The sequence below is a fragment of the Eulemur rufifrons genome, chromosome 14 (genome assembly GCF_041146395.1).
Source record: "Eulemur rufifrons isolate Redbay chromosome 14, OSU_ERuf_1, whole genome shotgun sequence".
NCBI classification, from domain to species: Eukaryota; Metazoa; Chordata; class Mammalia; order Primates; family Lemuridae; genus Eulemur; species Eulemur rufifrons.
Window position 1 is genome coordinate 32,918,437 of NC_090996.1, and position 17,978 is coordinate 32,936,414.

General features: G+C 56.1%; 1 protein-coding gene across 1 annotated transcript; it reads left to right on the forward strand.

Annotated features, from left to right (window-relative positions):
• Positions 1–5,603: 5,603 nt before the first annotated feature.
• Positions 5,604–12,812, forward strand: NAGPA (N-acetylglucosamine-1-phosphodiester alpha-N-acetylglucosaminidase). The gene is made up of 10 exons (XM_069486190.1): positions 5,604–5,689; positions 5,786–6,241; positions 7,212–7,351; positions 8,200–8,308; positions 8,936–9,064; positions 9,433–9,638; positions 9,741–9,788; positions 10,423–10,524; positions 10,611–10,662; positions 12,038–12,812. The coding sequence occupies exons 1-10, from the start codon at positions 5,604–5,606 to the stop codon at positions 12,246–12,248; spliced, it is 1,539 nt and encodes a 512-aa protein (XP_069342291.1). The 3' UTR covers positions 12,249–12,812.
• The last annotated feature ends 5,166 nt before the right edge of the window (positions 12,813–17,978 follow it).

Genomic DNA, 17,978 nt, shown 5'->3' on the forward strand with positions numbered 1-17,978 from the left:
GACAACGGTTCCGCACCCGCTGCCCTGAAGCTGAACAGACCCCTTGAGTCCTCCTTCCTTGGGTCCCCAGGGGTGGGTGGGTCACATCCTGAGGAGGCAGCTGAAGACAGGGATGGGCAAGGCAGCCCAGGTTCACATCTCAGCGGTTTGGAAGCCCTGAGGGCAGGCAGGAGCCGGGAGGGACCTTGGGGTGCGAAATAAATAAACTTAGAGCGCAATTTGCCCAGAGATGAGTCTTGTTTCTCGGCCTTGAGGACAACCTTGAACAACCTCTAGGTCTCTGTTTCAAGTCTCCAATCCCATGTGAGTTCTAAAGATGCCCACACACTGGAGTCTTAAAGGCTGTTTGTTCAGGTGGCAACTACGGCATCTCTCCCAGTGGAAGAGGGAAGGTCTCTGAAGAGAGCAGTTCGAGTCACGAGCTGGAACTCGAGAGATGCCCACAAACGGCAACGCGTACGAACTTCCAGATCCCGTGCAAAGAACCCTAGGGCATCGTTACGTCATGTCGTGATCGCGTCATTTCACAAAAGGTGGTGCAGCACAGTGGCTGACGGTGTGGTTCTGGGGCCGGGCTGCCTGAATTCAAATCCCAGCTCTCTGTGTCCTGGAGGAAAGTCACTAACTTCTCTGTGACTCGGTTTCCTCATCAGCAAAATCGAAATAATAGCACCTGCCTTGATATTACCTCCACCGCAGGAGAATTATGTTTGCAGGGGACTGAAACCAGTGCCTGGAACACAGCGAGTACCAGGTAAGTGTTACCTGCTGCCACGGGGTGATGATGTCCCGTTGGCTGGGGGCTTGTCCCAGAGCAGCGGGAAGCAGCTGATGGCCTCGGCGTTTCTCGCATTCCCAGCTCACAGCTCTCCCCCATGCTCTGACTCAGTGTGACCACACCTAAACCAGTTAGCTGAGCCCTGACGCTAATTTGGCATTTGAGAAAAGACCTTCTGGAACCTTACTGTGGTCCAGGTGCTGTCTGTGATGCTGATGGCAACCCAGAATCAAAGTTAGACCCGGGGCCGGGCGCGGTGGCTCACGCCTGTAGTCCTAGTTTCCTGGGAGGCCGAGGTGGGAGATTAGGGGCAGCTCAGGGGTTCGACACCAGCCTGAGCACAGTGAGACCCCATCTCTCATCTCTAGGAAAAAAAAAAAAAAACAGTAAAAGACAAAAAAAAAAAAAAAAACCTCAAAAACCAAAATTAGACTCCGGGGTAGAAAAACACGGTAAACACCCCGGCCCTGGGGCTGCGAGGCTCTTTAAACACATCATCTCGCTTTGCTTCAAGATGGGAAATAGCTGCTGATCACCCTTACGTGGCTACTTGGTCATATTTAAACTTGAGCATCTGAATTAAAAATATTCTCTGCTCCTTCTGTGCCCAGGGACCAGCCAGGAGTGGAGGGGGTGGGGGTAGTGGTTCTTCTAGATCTTTCCTCTGGGAGGTAGTCTCCCTTCATCTAATCCTCTGCTGCTGTCCTCTGGACATTGTCCCGCAACTGCTCTAAGTTGTCAGGCCCAGAGGAACATTCCTGGGTTTTGCTGACAAGTTTGACTTACCTTTTTTTTTTTTTTTTGGAGACAGGGTCTCACTCTGTCACCTGGACTAGAGTGCCGTGGCGTCATCACAGCTCACAGCAGCCTCAAACTCCTGGGCTCAAGTGATCCTCCTGCCTCAGCCTCCCAAGTAGCTGGGACTACAGGTGCCACCACGCCCAGCTAATTTTTCTATTTTTTGTAGAGACGGGGTCTTGCCCTTGCTCAGGCTGGTTTTGAACTCCTGGCTTCAAGTGATCCTCTGACTTCAGCCTCCCAAAGTGCTAGGTTTACAGGTATGAGCCACCACGCCTGGGCTTGACTGACTTTTGAGATTGCTGTTTTCTTGGGCAACCAGGAGCCAGAATTTAATACCCACTCAGCATTCTGTGTGCTTCGAGGATTTCTTTCACATTGTTCTTTCACAACAAAAATTTACCGAAGCAGACACACCACCTTGGGAGAAGTCAGCTGCACACTGATGGGTTAGGAGGGAATCATGCCCCACGCCCATCCTTCCAGAACTTGGGATGGATTCGTCACTGCCTCCTGACATTGATTCATTTCAGAAGGCTTAAGTCACTAGACCAGGGCGGTGAAATGACTACAGGAGAAACCTGAGCTTACAAGTCGCTTTCAAGAAAAGGGAATCCTAGTGCAAACAGAGCCCCACCTGAATCATCGCTGCCCCGTGGGGTTTCCACCACGGCGGGGCACCGAGAGCAGCTACCACGGCAGCAGAGGAGCCTTCTGGCCTCGCCCTCCCCGCTCAGCCCTCGGCTTCTCCTCTCTGAAGATGAATCTTGGGAGCATCTAACATGATGTAGACGCGGGGGCTTCATTTCCTATATCGTGAACGTGGTCATCCCATTTGGCCACCCAGGAGGAGCCTGGGAATGTGCACGTTTGACAAGCTCCCAGGGGACACTCATGCTCATCAAGCATGAGAACTGCAGCGTCCCCAGGGCCTGAAGCTGTGTGAAGTCAGGTGGCAGATAAAGAGAACATCTGCACTAACGCTGGGGCAACCACTTTGTCCCTAAGAGAGTCTCCCTTGCTATTTACCTAACACTTAAAAGAACAAAACTTCCAGTGACTATTTTTTTCCCTTTGGCTGAAATCCAAACTCACGTCCCTGGAGCCCTCCCTGCAGGATCTGGCCCTGCCTGGGCCCTGCACCCCACATTCACCCCACGCCTGTGTCTTGCGGGTCTCCCCTTGGGAATCTCAGCTCCACGAGAGCAGGCACCAGTCTGTCTTCTTCAGCAGTTTCCTCAGCACGGAGCACACAGGAGGGGCTCAGCCCTGCTCAGTATACAAATGACAGCAGAACTCGGATGAGGACATTAAGAGGGGACAAAGGAATGCCGGCTGAAGAGTGCGCATGAGCAAAATAGAAAGGCCCAGGCTCAGTTAAAGGCTTTGGCTGGAGCTGTGGGTTTGGGCGCTCAGTCCAAATGGAGAATTTCCATGGCACCTGTCAGGGTTAGAACAACTTGGCAAACAGCAGGAAACCTCAAAGTAGGGAGAGGACCAAAGTCAGAACTCGCCAGAGACTGCCTGCTCCTAGCTAACGCAGAGAAAAGAGGACCTCCGGAGGCAGAGACGTGGGCAGCAGGCCTGGACTTGTGTGACTATTTTTAGCAGCCTGGATGCAAAGATCGGAAAAACAATCTCTCTGCAAGACTATATTTGCGTCATGCCAGGTTGTGTAACCCCAAGAGGAGCAGCCATTTCAAATGGGGTTAACTGAAGTGAACTGTGGTTAGTTCAAGCATCAGAGCTGCTCCTGGTGACCCGTTTGAGGTCCCTGACTGTATTAGTTTCCAAAAGCAAGCTGTCAGCAGGGCCACACTCCCTTGGAAAGCTCAAGAGAAGAATCTGTCCCACACCTTTCTCCTAGTTCCTTGGTAGTTGCTGGCAATCTCACCACTCCAATCTCTATGGATCTGTCTCTCCTGGTCTTTTTTTTTTTTTTTTTCTTTCTTTATACAAAGTCTTGCTCTGTTGCCTGGGCTGGAGTGCAGTGGCATCATCATAGCTCACTGCAGCCTCAAACTCCTGGGCTCAAGCGATCATCCTGCCTCTACCTCCCACCTGAGTAGCTGAGACTACAGGCATGTGCCATCATGCCTAGCTAATTTTTTCTATTTTTAGTAGAGACATGTCTCACTCTTGCTCAGGCTGGTCTCCAACTCCTGGCCTCAAGAAATTCTCCCACCTCGGCCTCCCAAGAGTGCTAGCATTACAGGTGTGAACCACCACACCTGGTCTCTCCTTTTCTTGTCAGGACACCAATCGGATTGGATTTAGGGCCCACCCTATTCCAGTATGACCTCAACTAATTACAGCTGCAAAGATCCAATTTTTAAATGACATCACATTCTGAAGTTCTGGGAATGATATGCATTTTTGAAGGACATTAGCCCACAGTACACTGACCCTCATCAGGCACTGGCTCAAAAGAGCAGTGGCTCAAAAGGGGCCTGAGTTCAAGCACTACTAGGGCTGACTGTGGACAGAAAGGGGCTGGCCTGGCCCCCATGCCTGCGCCCCCCATACCTGCAGTCCAAGCCAACTAGATTTGCCATGGCTCCTGGGGTGGCCCATGCATTGCACTGGCACCAAAACACTGCCCGGGGACAAGCAGCCTGACAAGAAGTATCCTCTTGAAGCTTAAAGCACAGGCTACAAAATAGGCTGGCCCCTGTACCTGGGGCCAGCTACATGGGCTCACTCAGAAGGGTCTCAGGCTTGCTTTTAACCCTTTGCTCCCACCACCTTGAAATTTTCAATAGCTTTTTTTTAGGAAGGGGTCCCACATTTTCATTTTGCACTAAGTCCCACAAATTATGTAGTTGGCACACCTGTCGTCTTCAAAAATGTCAAGGTCATGAAAGACAAAGAAAGGCTGAGCAAGCCTTCCAGATTAAGGGAGACCAAAGAGACATGACAACTAAATCCAACTCCTGGATTAGAGGAGAGGTGGTGAATGAGGACATTATAGGGATGTCAACCGAAAAGAAGACAAACTCTGTAAAATCATTTAAGGAGGTTTATTCTGAGCCAAATTTGAGAACCATGACCTGGAGCCACACCCAGGAAGCCTTGAGCAAGTGGACTCACAATGGCTGGGTTACACTTTGGTTTTATACATTTTAGGGAGACAGGGAGTACAGGTGAAGTCATAAATCAATACATGGAAGGCATACATTGGTTTGGCCCAAAATGGTGGGACATCTCAAAGTGGGGGCTTACAGGTCATAGGTAGGTTTAGGGATTAAGGGAGGACATCCCAAAGCCAGGGGGGACGTTTACAAGTCATAGGTGTATTTAGTGATCCTTTAGTTGACAATTGGTTGGAAAAGTTAGGCTTTGTCCAAAGACCAGGAATCAGAGGACAGGAACGCTTGAGTTAAGATAAGGGTCTTCTACCCTTCATATGATGCTGTACCAAAATCAGGTCAGGAACTAAACCACATCATAAAAACCTGTTTACTAAGATTTTTATCATTTGTAGGCAGGACTCACCAGGGCCTCTTAGAAAAGAATTTTTGGGGGCAAAGAAAAAGATCAGAGTTCAGTCCTCAGGGACAACGGACAAAATTTGAACGTGAACTGTGGGTTAGACAAACAGAACTATATCAATGGGAACTGTCCTAATTTTATCCCCCCTGTGGCTAAGAAAATGCCCTTGTTCTTAGAAGATACAGAGTGAAGTACTGGGGTAAAGGATCATGATTGTCTGCAACTTGGTTGCAATTGGTTCTGAAAAAAATGTGCATGGCTAAAGTACAAACAACAAAGTCAATGAGGCAAACCTAAACAATTGGCAAATGCGAGTAAAATGTATACAGGAATTCTTTATGCCATCCCTGCAACTTTCTGTAGGTTTGAATTACATCAAGATAAAAAGTTAGTCACCACGCCCGCCCAAACGCAGCAAACTGGAGAGAACTGGTCATACCCGCCAGGCCCGCAGGCAATCCAGAGCGGAAAGCCACCGCCAGCCGGTCTTGAATCATGTGGGACGAGCCCACGTGACCGCAGGCCCGAGTCCAACATGGCGGCCTCCACGGGTCGCTGGCATCTCTTCCTGCTCGCGCTGCTCGGCTTCCTCGGGGAGACGTCCGGCAGCCTCGGCGCAGGGTGAGTGCGGCTCCGGGCGAGCCTTGCCGGGGAGGGCCCCGGCCCTCGGCACTCAGGGGCTCAGCCCTCCGAGCTCACGGCGCCCCGTCCCCCCAGGGCCTCGAGGGACGACGACTTGCTGCTGCCGTATCCCCGCGCACGTGCGCGATTCCCCCGGGACTGCACGCGGGTGCGCACCGGCGGCCGCGAGCACGAGAGCTGGCCTCCGCCCCCCGGGACCCTCGGCGCCGGCGACGTGGCCGTGCACACCTTCGTCTCGCACTTCGGGGACCGCGCGGTGGCAGGCCACCTGACGCGGGTCGTTGCGCCCCTGCGCGCCTTCTCGGTGCTGGAACCCGGCGGGCCCGGCGGCTGCGCGGCGAAGCGCAGAGCCACCGTGGAGGAGACGGCGCGGGCGGCCGCCTGCCGCGCCGCCCAGAACGGCGGCTTCTTCCGCATGAGCACGGGCGAGTGCCTGGGGAACGTGGTGAGCGACGGGCGGCTGGTGAGCAGCTCCGGGGGGCTGCAGAACGCGCAGTTCGGGATCCGCCGCGACGGGACCCTGGTCACTGGGTGAGGAGGCGGGGAGCCCCGTGGCTGTCAAGGGCAGAGGGACTGAGATCTGGTGTTCAGATCACTTCAAGCTAAGCCTCCGTTTCCTGCTCTGCATAATGGGCATAGTAATACCTTCCTTGCAGAGTTTATTCATCATCCCGTATCCTTTAAGCACTTGCTTTGTGTCGGGCAATGTGCTGTGCCCTGGGGAGATAGCAGTGAACACACACAGCCTTTGCCTTAACGGACTTGTGTCCCCTTACTAGGAAAAATAAATAAAAGCCAGGTAGATAATAAGATAAACTCAGACGGCATATGTGCAGCGAAGCAATGAACAGGGTCAACAGATTGTAAATAGAATGTTGACTTTAGGGAAGGTGATCAGGAACAGGCCTTCCTGGGAAGGTGACCTTTGAGTTGAGACTTGAAGATTGAGACTTGTCAGCCAAGGTCAGAACTGGAGGAAGAGCATTGCAGCCAGAAGGAACAGCAAGTGAAAAAGCTCAGAGGTGCAGGGAGGCTTGGTGTGTGTGAGGGACTGGAAAAAAGAGCAGGGCATCAGAGGATAGCAGGACCGATGGTTTGGGTTATTTTCAGTTATTTGACTATTTAGAAGCTTACTCTAATCCTGTATGAGTATTAGGTTGGGGAGACTAGAGTAGAAGCAAGGAGGCTAGTTAGGAGGCTGTTACAAGCATCAGGGTGTTGTTAGACTGGAGTGACGGCCTGGAGATGAGGGCCACAGATGGAGCTGAGATCTGTTTTGGAATGGTTGTTTGTATTAAATGTAGGCTGTTTACAAAGTTGTCTGGGGGGTATCGTCAGAGCATTGCCTGGTGAGATTCCAGGAGCTGCAGAGCCCCACAGCCACACTCAGGTCCAGGAGGAGGAATCGAGCAGTGCGCTAGGGGGGTTGGGGGGACAGGGAGCCCCACTGCCCACAGCCGCCCTTGCTGGTGAGTGAGCCTCGCACCTTCCCTGGGTCCAGGTACCTGTCCGAGGAGGAGGTGCTGGACACTGAGAATCCATTTGTGCAGCTACTGAGCGGGGTCGTGTGGCTGATCCGCAATGGAAGCGTCTACATCAACGAGAGCCAGGCCACCGAGTGCGATGAGACGCAGGAGACAGGTGTGGGGCAGGGGAGGGCAGTGGCAACAGCCCTCATGAGAGCCAGAAACTGTGTGTCGGGGGTTGCTAGTCTTATATCTTCAGACAAGTATTCATTGAGCAGCTACTTTGTGTCCAGCACTATTCTGGGTACTGGGGATTAAGACAGTCTTGTATGGAATAAGAAAATAGCTATATGACATGCTGAGAATTGGTAAGCACTAAGAAAGAAAAATGAAGTTGGGGCAAAGGGGCCAGATGAGGGCAGGAGCGGTGGGCGTGGGACTGGAGAAGTGCCGCTAGAGTGTCTGTGCGCCAGCATCACCCAGGAGCTTGTCATGAGTGCCCCGCCCGCCTCAGACCCACGGAATCCGAATCCCAGGAGGTGAGGCCCAGGAGCCCTCTCTGTGATGCTGACGGATGCTCCAGGTTGAGGACCACCGGGTTGCCGAGTACTGGGGCAAGGAAGGGACGCTGCAGCCCTGGGTGGCACCAGCTGTTTTTGAGCAGGCAGCTGGGAGGCCTCACGGAGGAGGTGATCTTAGATAAGAAGGAGCAAGCCATGGAAAGTGCTAGGGAGGAGGCAGCTCCCAGCCAGAGGGAATAAAAAGTGCAAAGGCCCTAAGGCAGAAAGTGGCTGCAGGGGCCAGGGGTAAGATAGGAGGAGCAGCTGAGAGCTCATGCTCGGCCTTTGGATCTTGTTCTGAGAATACTGGAAGCCACTGGAGGCTGACGTCATCATCACTAGGTTTACGTGTAAGAGCCCTGGCTGGGGCTGGCCGAGGGGCAGGCAGGGAGACGCAGCGTGGCTGGGTGGAGAGTGGCGTTTGACACGTGGGAGGGTAATCAGCCAGGCCGCCTCCCTTCAGGTTCCTTTAGCAAGTTTGTGAACGTGATATCGGCTAGGACGGCCGTGGGCCACGACCGGAAGGGGCAGCTGGTGCTTTTCCACGTGGACGGTCAGACGGAGCAGCGCGGGTGAGTCCTGGGAGTCAGGGCGACAGTGCGTGTGAGTTTGCTATCACTGCAAAACCAATTCGCACAAACTTAGCACAAACCCATTTGTTCGATCACGGTTCTGTAGGTTACAGTTCCAGGAACACTCGACTGGGAGGGCTCCACGTTCAGGGGATCCCAGGGACAAGATCAAGACGTTGGTTAGGCAGGACTCTTACCTGGAACGTCTGGGAAAGAGGCCTCTCCCAAGCTCATTGTGTTGTCGGCAGAATCCAGGTCCATCCTTGTGGGGCTGAGGCCTTTGTCTCCCTGCTGGCTGCCAGCAGGGTGTGTTGAATCCCCCTCACTTCCTCTTCTGCCACCAGCCAGAGAAAATGCCCCACCATTAAGGGCTCCTTGATTCTGATGGGCCCACCCCGATGTTCCAGGCCACTTTCCCTCCCTTAAGGACACCCGCGCCATATGACAGCATGGTCACGGGTGTGATCTTGCGTATTCACAGGTGGTGGGGATTGGGACAGGGCATGTTTGGGGTCCACTTAGAAACTTACCCGCCACACTGGGTAGGACACTGTCCTCTGTTGGAATTAAGACGAGTTAGACCGGAAACAGTGGCGGAGGCTGAGCAGCGCCACTGCTGTGCCGCAGCATTAACCTGTGGGAGATGGCCGAGTTCCTGCTGAAACAGGATGTGGTCAACGCCATCAACCTGGATGGAGGCGGCTCCGCCACCTTCGTGCTCAATGGGACCTTGGCCAGTTACCCGTCGGATCACTGGTAAGCACGGCAGAGCCCTCCTTCTAAAGGGCCACCGTCCAGGTCTGCCCCACTTGTCCCACTCCGCCAGTAGGTAGTACCAACCCGTGCCTGGGGTTCGAGAGTGAGCAGGAAGGGCCGGGCTCCCTGGCTGTCAGAATGCCAGGAGCACCCACGCCTAGGAGCGGGGTCAGCTGGTCGGAAAGACGTCCCGAGGACAAGGCGGGTGGGAGAGCCTTCTGGGTGGAGGGCGCTGTGTGCGCAAAGGCCCAGGAGCGGGAGGCAGTGGGGTGAGCCGATACAAGGCTGGAGCCAAGGTGGGAATGGGGAGAGGCAGCCACGAGGGCCGGCTGGGGTGGCCTCTCCTCACACCCTGCTTCCCCCTGCAGCCAGGACAACATGTGGCGCTGTCCCCGCCGCGTGTCCACCGTGGTGTGTGTGCACGAGCCCCGCTGCCAGCCACCTGACTGCCACGGCCACGGGACCTGCATGGAGGGGCGCTGCCAGTGCGCGGGGGGCTTCTGGCGGGGCGCCAGCTGCGACGAGCTGGACTGCGGCCCCTCCAACTGCAGTGGCCATGGGCTGTGCACGGAGAGTGAGTGGGGCTCGGGGCGGGGGGGCGGGGCTGTGACCGGGCCCCTGGCCCTGCCTGGGCCCTCACCTGGCCTCACCTGGCCTCTCCGTCTTGTCTTGGCAGCCGGCTGCCGCTGCGAGGCTGGATGGATGGGGACCAACTGCAGTGAAGGTGCGAGCGGCCAGGCCGTCCCCAGGGATGGGGAGAGGGTGGTCGTGGCGGCCCCAGCGCCTCCGCCGCCGTTATCTCCAGTCTGGTTTGGAAGTTGCTTGTGTCCCGCCCTCGCCTCACGTGTGACCCACTGTGTGACTCTCCTGTGGCTGCAGCACAGTCCGCAAACTGGGGGCCAAAACAACAGGGATTTACTCTCAAGGTCTGAGGCTGTGTCAGAAATCACAGTGGCAGCCGGGCCACGTTCTCAGAAAGGTCCAGAGGAGCACCCTTCCCTGCCTTTCCTAGCTCTTGGTGGCTCTGCTGTTCCTTGGCTTGGGGCCATGTCACTCGAGGTCTGCCTCGTGTTCCGTGGCGCCATCTCGGGGTGTGTCCGGTCTCCCTCTGCCTGGTCTCCTGTAAGGGCCCCCAGCAGTGGCCCTGGGGCCCACCTGAAATCCAGGATGACCTCATCTTGAGATCCGAACTCAATTACATCTGCAAGAACCCTGTTTCCAAATAAGGTCGCATTCAGGGGCTGGCCTGGGGGCGCTGGGGAGTGCTTTTCCTCCAGCCCGACGCTGCGGGCACCCAGGAGCCATCCTGTCCCACCAAGAAAGGCTCTCACCTCTGTCATCTTGTCTCCTCTCTGCAGAGTGTCCCCTTGGCTGGCATGGGCCAGGCTGCCAGAAGCCTTGCGAGTGTGAGCACCAGTGTCCCTGCGACCCCCAGACTGGAAACTGCAGCGTCTCCCCAGGTACCGGCCCCTCCCAGGACCTCCGGGGACAGGAAGGGCAGACCCTGCTCCTCCAGCGCCTCCAACCTCTCTCTGGTGTCTTACAGTGAAGCAGTGTTTCCGGTCATGCGAGGGAGGGGAAGCGTCCTTGTTCACCAGGTGTGTGCTTAACGGGAGCTGGGGGCAAAGGTCGGAGGAACCCCCTCCCCCTCCCCACGAGGCTTGGCCTCTGCTCACGGACTGAGCAGGGACACCCGGGTGGTACGTCTCCAGTGTAAGCAGAGGGACAGGCACAGCGACACTGGCGGACACCGGACAGTGTGGGTGGATGACGAGAAGAGCCCTAGGCCAGTGCCTGCTGGGCGTCGGGGGAGCCGAGGGCTGCTCGTCCCTGGCCGTGAAGTCTCGGGCTGTGTTTCCTCGGCTGCTGGGCACAGACACAGACCTGAGCTGCTGTCCTCATTCTCAGGCACCCTGTGTGCTCCGGCTTTGTGTTGGTGCTTTTCTTTCCGTTTTCTAAGGTGCTGGGTCTCAAACTTAGTCCCCCCCAGGGCTTGTTAAAAGAGATCCCTGAGCCCATCCCCAGAGGTTCAGAATCTGCATTTCCAGCACCATCCTGGGTGAGGCCGATGCTGTCGGTCTGGGATCCCACTTTGAGAACCTCTTCCTGATGGTTCTCAGCCCCGACAGCACAGTCCTGGGTGCCCGGGCCCAGCCCGGACTCTGCAGTGGGCCCTAGCGTGGGTGCAGGTGGGAAGCTCTGCAGGCATCGTCCCAGAGAGAGCCCCTGGGAGCTGGTCAGAAGCGCAGGGCCCAGGCCCCTCCCGGACATCTGCCCAGGTGAGTCTGGGCTGAGACCCTGAAGGCTCAGGGCCACCCTGGAGAAAGCACGGCGCAGCACTCGGCTTAAAAACGCGCCAGGGCAGGAACAAAGTGGACACCTGGGACCCGCCGCGCAGCCGCCAGCAAGGGAAGGAGAGCCGGGGAGGTGGGGCCAGCGGGCCTGGCTGCGGCCCAGCCCCGGGCAGCCGCGTGTGGCTGCTTTTGTACTGGGGGCTTCTGCCCAAGATTCATACAGAAAAAAAACAAAGTCATCAGAAAACCTTGCCCTTGCCCCCGGCAGCTCCCTGACTTAGAGGAAGGGGGACACCCCCCCCCCCACTCTGTCGTCAACACCCCTTGGAGCTCAGGTGAGGTCCCCAGCTGTGTATTATTTGGCCGGTGCAATTTTTTTTAAATTTAAAATGTATTAGCAACACCTGAAAATCAGTAACAGTCACAGAAAAAGATGTCCGGCCTCTCTTGAGATATCCGGAGATGTGGCAGCTTGGCCTGCGTCCTGGACCACGACTGTCCCCGCTGCTCTCTGCGCACGTCTCAAGTGTGGCCCCGGCCCCACCCGGCCCATTTTGCTCATCAGCCCTCCCCGTGGAAGCCCCCAGCTTGATGCCCCCTACTGAGGGGGAGCCTCCCCAGGGCTCCCCCAGCCCAGAGTCACCTAGTGACCCCAGCTTGGGCCTCTCTCTGTCCTCAGGACCGCCTGGCTGGCCCTCACCCTGGCCCTGGTGTTCCTCTTGCTGGTTAGCACCACAGCCAACGTGGCCTTGCTCCTGGGCTCGCGAGCAAAGAGGCAGCGGTACCTGGATGGGGACTATGTGTACCACCCGCTGCAGGAGATGAACGGGGAGCTCCTGGCCGCGGAGAAGGAGCAGCCCGGGGGCTCCTGCAACCCATTCAAGGACTGAAGCCATAGGCTGCCCGTGATGACCTGTCCCCAGGGCCCGTTTCCACAGGTCCAGCTTCTGCAGGGGGAATTCCAAGGCCACTGGTGGGGCCTCTGGGTGACCTCAGCCCCGGCGCTGCAGCTAAGCTTCCGATGCAACTGTGCCTCAGCCCTCACCTGGCCCTACCACCCCAGCGGTGCGGTGCTCCCTGGAGAGACTCTGCCTCCTTCCCTCCTGCCTGTGTCTGCTGTTCAGGGGGCCGGGTCCCCCAGAGGGCCTGCTGTGCTGCCAAAGAGTCTCTGGCCTCCTGGGGAAGGGGCCACTAGCAAACCCAACTCAGTGACCGAATCATGACAAAGTAGCAGATCCCAGCCAGCCCCCCCTGGACGGGGTGGGTTCAAGGGACGAGTCTCTGCCTTCCCAGCCAAGCCCCGGGACCCTTTTTCGACAGACCTCATCACTGGATTTGCCAACGAGAATCGTATTTCCTGCTATAGGAAGCTCCGTAGAAGAAGGGACAGGGGCGAGATCATGTTTACAGACCTCTTTTGTCATCCTGCTGCCGAGTTTTTTCTATCACTTGAATAAATTGATATAATAAAAGGAGCCACCAGGTGGTGTCTGAATTCCAGATCGTGGACCTCACAGGTGGGAATGCTTAATCGGAGCCGGGTTATAAACAGCCCAGAGCCGGACGCGGCTCCCTGACGTGTTCGTTTTGTGCAGCGCTTCTCAGACCTGAATGTGCACACGCGTCACCTGCAGATACGCGCTTGCAGAGTTTGGCCTGGGGTGGGGCCAGAGATCTGCGATCATAACGAGCTCCCTGGCGAGGCCAACGCTTCAGGGCCCCAGACCCTACTCGGAGGGCAGGGGTTTAGTTAGTCCTCACGGTATTTTTGTAGAATTCAAATTAGTTGCCCACATTTCAAAGTCAAGAGATTAACAGAATCTCCAGATTTCTGGTTTCTCTAAAGGAGAGAGAGAGCTGGCAGCCCCAGGGGACACTCCCACACGGCGGCGGCAGCCGAGCAGTGACGGTCGCTGCCAGCAAGCCTGTGAGTATCAGAGTTTGTCACTTGTGGCCCGTGAAGGGTCTTCAGGAAGTGCCTGAAGAGCCCCCGTGTGTGTCGCTGTGCTTGGCAGCTGTCTGGGGAGGAGAGAGGGGAGGGGCTGCCACCGTCACTGGGTTCCCAGGCCCGTACCCCCAAAATGTGGTGCGACTATTCGCTCTCTTGCTGCACACAAACCACTCCAAAAAGTAGCTCAGAACGAGTAGTTACCGCTTCTCCAAATATTTCTCATGATTCTCGGGTCAGCTCGTGGTTCGGCTGCACTGGGCTTGGGCCAGCGGTTTCAGCCGGGCTGCGGTGGCGACAGAGATGTACCTAACGATGTAGCGCGGCTCCACGTGGTGTCTCGGCCCCCAGGATGCGAGCTTAGGCTTAAGGTCAACATGGAGACGAATCCCGAGAGGGAAGCGTGCAAGGTTTCGGGACGGAATTAGTGTGAACTCACTTCCCCCACATTCTGTCAGCTAAAGCAAGTCCCCAGGCCGGCTCGGGGAAGGGAAACAGGCCCCGCCTCTCGCGAGGAGCGGCACAGCCAGCACCTGGGATCACTCCGGCATATTCCGGGGAGCAGTTCCTGAGCCCGGGGGCAGGTTCGGCGGGGGCGGGGGTCCTGGAATCTACAGGGAGCACTCCCAGGGGGTCTGAGGCAGCGGCCCCAATGACAGCTGTCCTAAAATGACCGTTGGCCTCTGATGGGACATCTCTGTCCTCTGCTGTGCTGGCAGCTGAGTTGGGGAGTGACAGTGCTTTGCACCAGCGAGGTGGGTTCCAGGCCTGGAGGCAGCACAGCGTCACAGGAAGAGGGCCCGTCACGGCGTGCTGGGGGCCCTGGTGAGTCATTGGAACACGCTTAGGAAGTGAGTCCTCTCTGTGGTCCCATGGGTTTTCATTGTAACTTGTCCCTGCCAGCTGTCACCGCTGCCTGCCCAACACCCAGCCCCTTCTAGTTACCACCCCGTCTTAAGCTGGGTCCCCAGAAGGGACCTGAGACAAGGCTGTGAGAGCAAGTGGTTTGTGTGGCGGTGACCCCGGGACACACTGGCAGGGACAGGGAAGGGAAGGCAGCGCACACAGGGCGCGGAGGTGGGCAGGCCGGTGTGGTGGGCACCCGGGCTCAGCGCTGCCCGGGACTCTGCGAGAGATGGTGCACAGAGCTCAGTGGAACCACTTGGGGGCGGGAAGCTGGGGCATCTGTCAGCCAGCTCCCGCTCATCACCGGCCGGGGGTGGCTGCAAGGGTGAGCCCCGGCACGGCCGGTCTGCCCCACATGGGCCCCCGTGTGCTCCGGCAGCCAGAGGTGGCCACCTACCAGGGCATGGGCATGGGCCACACGGAGGAGAAGATTAACCTGCACCAAGACGTGCCGAGAGCCAGCCACTGTGAGGGGCCAAACTTCGGGTGGGATTTGAGTCCCTGGATCCAGCTGTACCTGAAGTTCACTCGGGTTTCCCAATGACATGCACCCACATGTTCCCATTTGTGCTCGAGGCGGTTTATGTTGGTTTTCTGGCAACCCAAAGAGTGCAATGCTCGTTGCGTACTGTTACAGGCGAGGCACGCTTTTGGACTTGGGCATTTAGATTTTGGACCGCAGAGCTCAGACGGGACATGGAGCAGGAGGCAGAACAGTGTCTGAGATTCCAATACCTCCCTTTGGTATTGGTGGTGGTGGGGACACGTGTGACACAGATTTAAGCCATCCAGCTGCAGGCAAGCTGGTCAGGGACTAATGGGGACTGGTCATGGCAGTGCAAGGATCCCCTCTGTGACCTCCTGGTAGCGACCAAGACCCTTCTACAGCCCAACTGAGACCCCTGAGAGGTCCGTGTGCCGGGCAGTTGCCACAGCAACATGCCTCAGCTGCGGGGTGCTCTGCCTAGACCCTCAGTACCGGAAAGGCCCCCAGAAAGCTGCTGACCCTGGCGTCCATGGGTGGACTCTCAGGGCTCTCTGAAGCCCTGAAACGGAAATGAAATTCGAGTGTATGTGTCCACGGCTTTCATCGGGTGTCAGTGTCTCAAGAAAATCATGGCTCCGGAAAGCTAAGTCAGAGGTTTTAAATTCTGCTTTCTGGGGACCCGGACCCCTCCAGAGTGCCTTAGTGGGGTTGGGCGCTGGAGAGAGGGGAGTGGGAGGAGAGCTAGAGAGACGTTTGGCAGCCACAGCCGCTTCTGACATCGCTGGGAGCCCCTGGCCCTGCCCCGGCTCCCACAGCAGCAGCCAGTGCCTGAGACCCGCCTCTGCAGAGGCCCCACAGGTCTGTGCCCCGCAGGAAGAACCAGTCCCAGGGGCAGCCTCTGGGCCACAAGGGAGCCCTGGGCGTGTTTTGCCCTCTCTGGGCCCAGGCCCCCGGAAGTCCCTGGGGAGTCACAGCAGCTGAGACAGACGTCAGCAGGGACCTGCAGCTCAGAGCTGATCCCAGCTCCCGCCCACCCGCGGGAGCCGTCTTCCTGCCACGGAGCTGTTCTTTCTCACCCGCCGCACCCACGAGTCAGCTGGCTGTTCCTTCAGAACCCGCTGCCCACGGTTCAAGAGAGATCCATGGAAAGTCACAGCAAATGAACGGAGGCACTGGATCCAGGCGGGGAGGGCTGTCTCCTCCCGCCAAAGCTGTGTCGGGCAGGGCTGGGTAATGAGCTGGGGAGACAGGTGACTCTTGTGCCATCACACAAAGGACCACACCACCTCTCCTCTCCCAAGTGACAGCCCCTGGCCCCAGCTCCAAGACAAAGGAACCTTTTCAGAGTCCCATAACCTATGTGGCTGCCAGTACCCCTGTTCCAATCCCCAAGAGAGCTCACAGGAAGGACAGGTGGCACCCTGGACAGGGACCCTCACACCCTTCTGATGTCAGGGCTGTGGCTGTCCAGGACACCAGGTCTGGCTCTTTGGTAAAACCCCATGGGGCGTCCGCCTGGGTAACCAGCAGGTAGAATCTCAGCAGTGCGGAGTGGGCCCCAGAGGTCGGCATTTTAAGACCACTGATAAACTGCGAATCTCATATGCAATGGGTTGAATACCATCGCCCTGAAATTCATGTCCACCCAGAACCTTAGAATATGACCTTATTTGGAAATAAGGTCTTTGCAGATACAATTAGTTAAGGATCTCAAGATGATATTATACTGGATTTAGGATAAATCCAATGACTGGTTTCCTTATAAGAGGAGACACACAGGGGGACGAAGGCAGTGTGATGATGGAGACAGAGATTGGAGTGATTGGGACCACAAGCCAAGGAATGCCTGACACCACCAGGCACTGGGAGAGGCAAAGAAAGCTCCCTTAGAGCCTTCCACAGGAGCGTGGCCCTGCCAGCACCTTGATTGCAGACTTCTGTCTTCCAAAACAGTGTGGATAAGAATTGCTGTTGTTTTAAGCTACCGAGTTTGTGGTACAGCAACCTGAGGAAACTCATACAGTACGTCTGTGCTTTATACATAAAAAGTGTTATCCTCTCTCCCGCCCCCCAAGAACCAATTTGCAACCCCTTGGGCGATACCAGCCCTGTTGAGATGCTCCAGAGTCTTATAAACAACCGCTGGAAAGTTCTTGAACAAGCCCAGGCAAAACCTCTGGGGTTTTAGGAAGCTGAAAACAGAAATATATCCAGGTCTGAAATGTTTACTGCTTCTGGTTGAAGCAAATGACCAGGCAAACAAAAGACATCATGTTTCGCGGCCTGAAACAGACTGGTGAAAAGAATGATGCTACTCAAATTGAACAAGTAATGTTATGGGAGGGGGCGGAATTCCAGAGTGCAGAATAGGGGAAAAAACACCCTCAAACTCTTCAACCTCTAGCGAAAATGGTCTCTAACTGCTGAGGGAAATACCACACAGATCTTTCAGATTAGTGGATTTGCCCAGAAAACACAATTTCTAAAAGGAAAAGTCTGACTGCACGCCCGGCTCCGAGGGAAACAGTATCTCCGCGTCTACTCTTCTCTGGATGCACGCGGTGCTCCGAGCCTCGCTGTCTCGCGAAAAACAGTGACAGGCGTCCTCAGGAAGGAGCCTGGAGTCTTTGGATAAGAAGCATTAAATAATCAGAATTGTCGCAGACATTCAGTGAACGCATTCCGGGTGCGCTGCGCTGAGCACTTCACAGCCACTCTCTCATTTCATCCCACTGCAACCCAGTGAGGTAGGCACTGCTGTCCTCACTTTTAAAGATGAGGAAACTGAGGCACAGAGAGGTTAAGTCACCTGCCTGAGGTTACACAACTAGTGGAAGGCAGGCTGGGGTTTGAACCCTGGTCTAAATTCAAGACCCAGGCTCCCAAACACCTACAGTCACACTGAGAGTGGGTTGTTTCTGTCCCAGCCACAATGGATTAATGAACAGATGGAGCTTTTTAAAAGCCAAAAGCTTGGCAGCCTCTTCCTTGGATTATTTTGAATTGCAAACCTCCCAAAGGCAAGACGAATGGCCCTTTGATGATGCTTCAGTGTGGGTCCCAGAGACCTCCACACGGGAGGGGAACCGTAGCAGACACCACCATGGACACTCCTGGTTCTGTGGCCCAGCTCCTCTTGTCCACTGGGGGCCTGGGCCTCCTCAGTCCCACTGTGGCTTGTGGAGGGAATGCCAATCGCAGATTCCTTGCCAATATGGTCCACAGGAGTGAGCTTGTGACTCAAGATGGGCCAATCAGAGCCTTCCATGAGATTTGAGA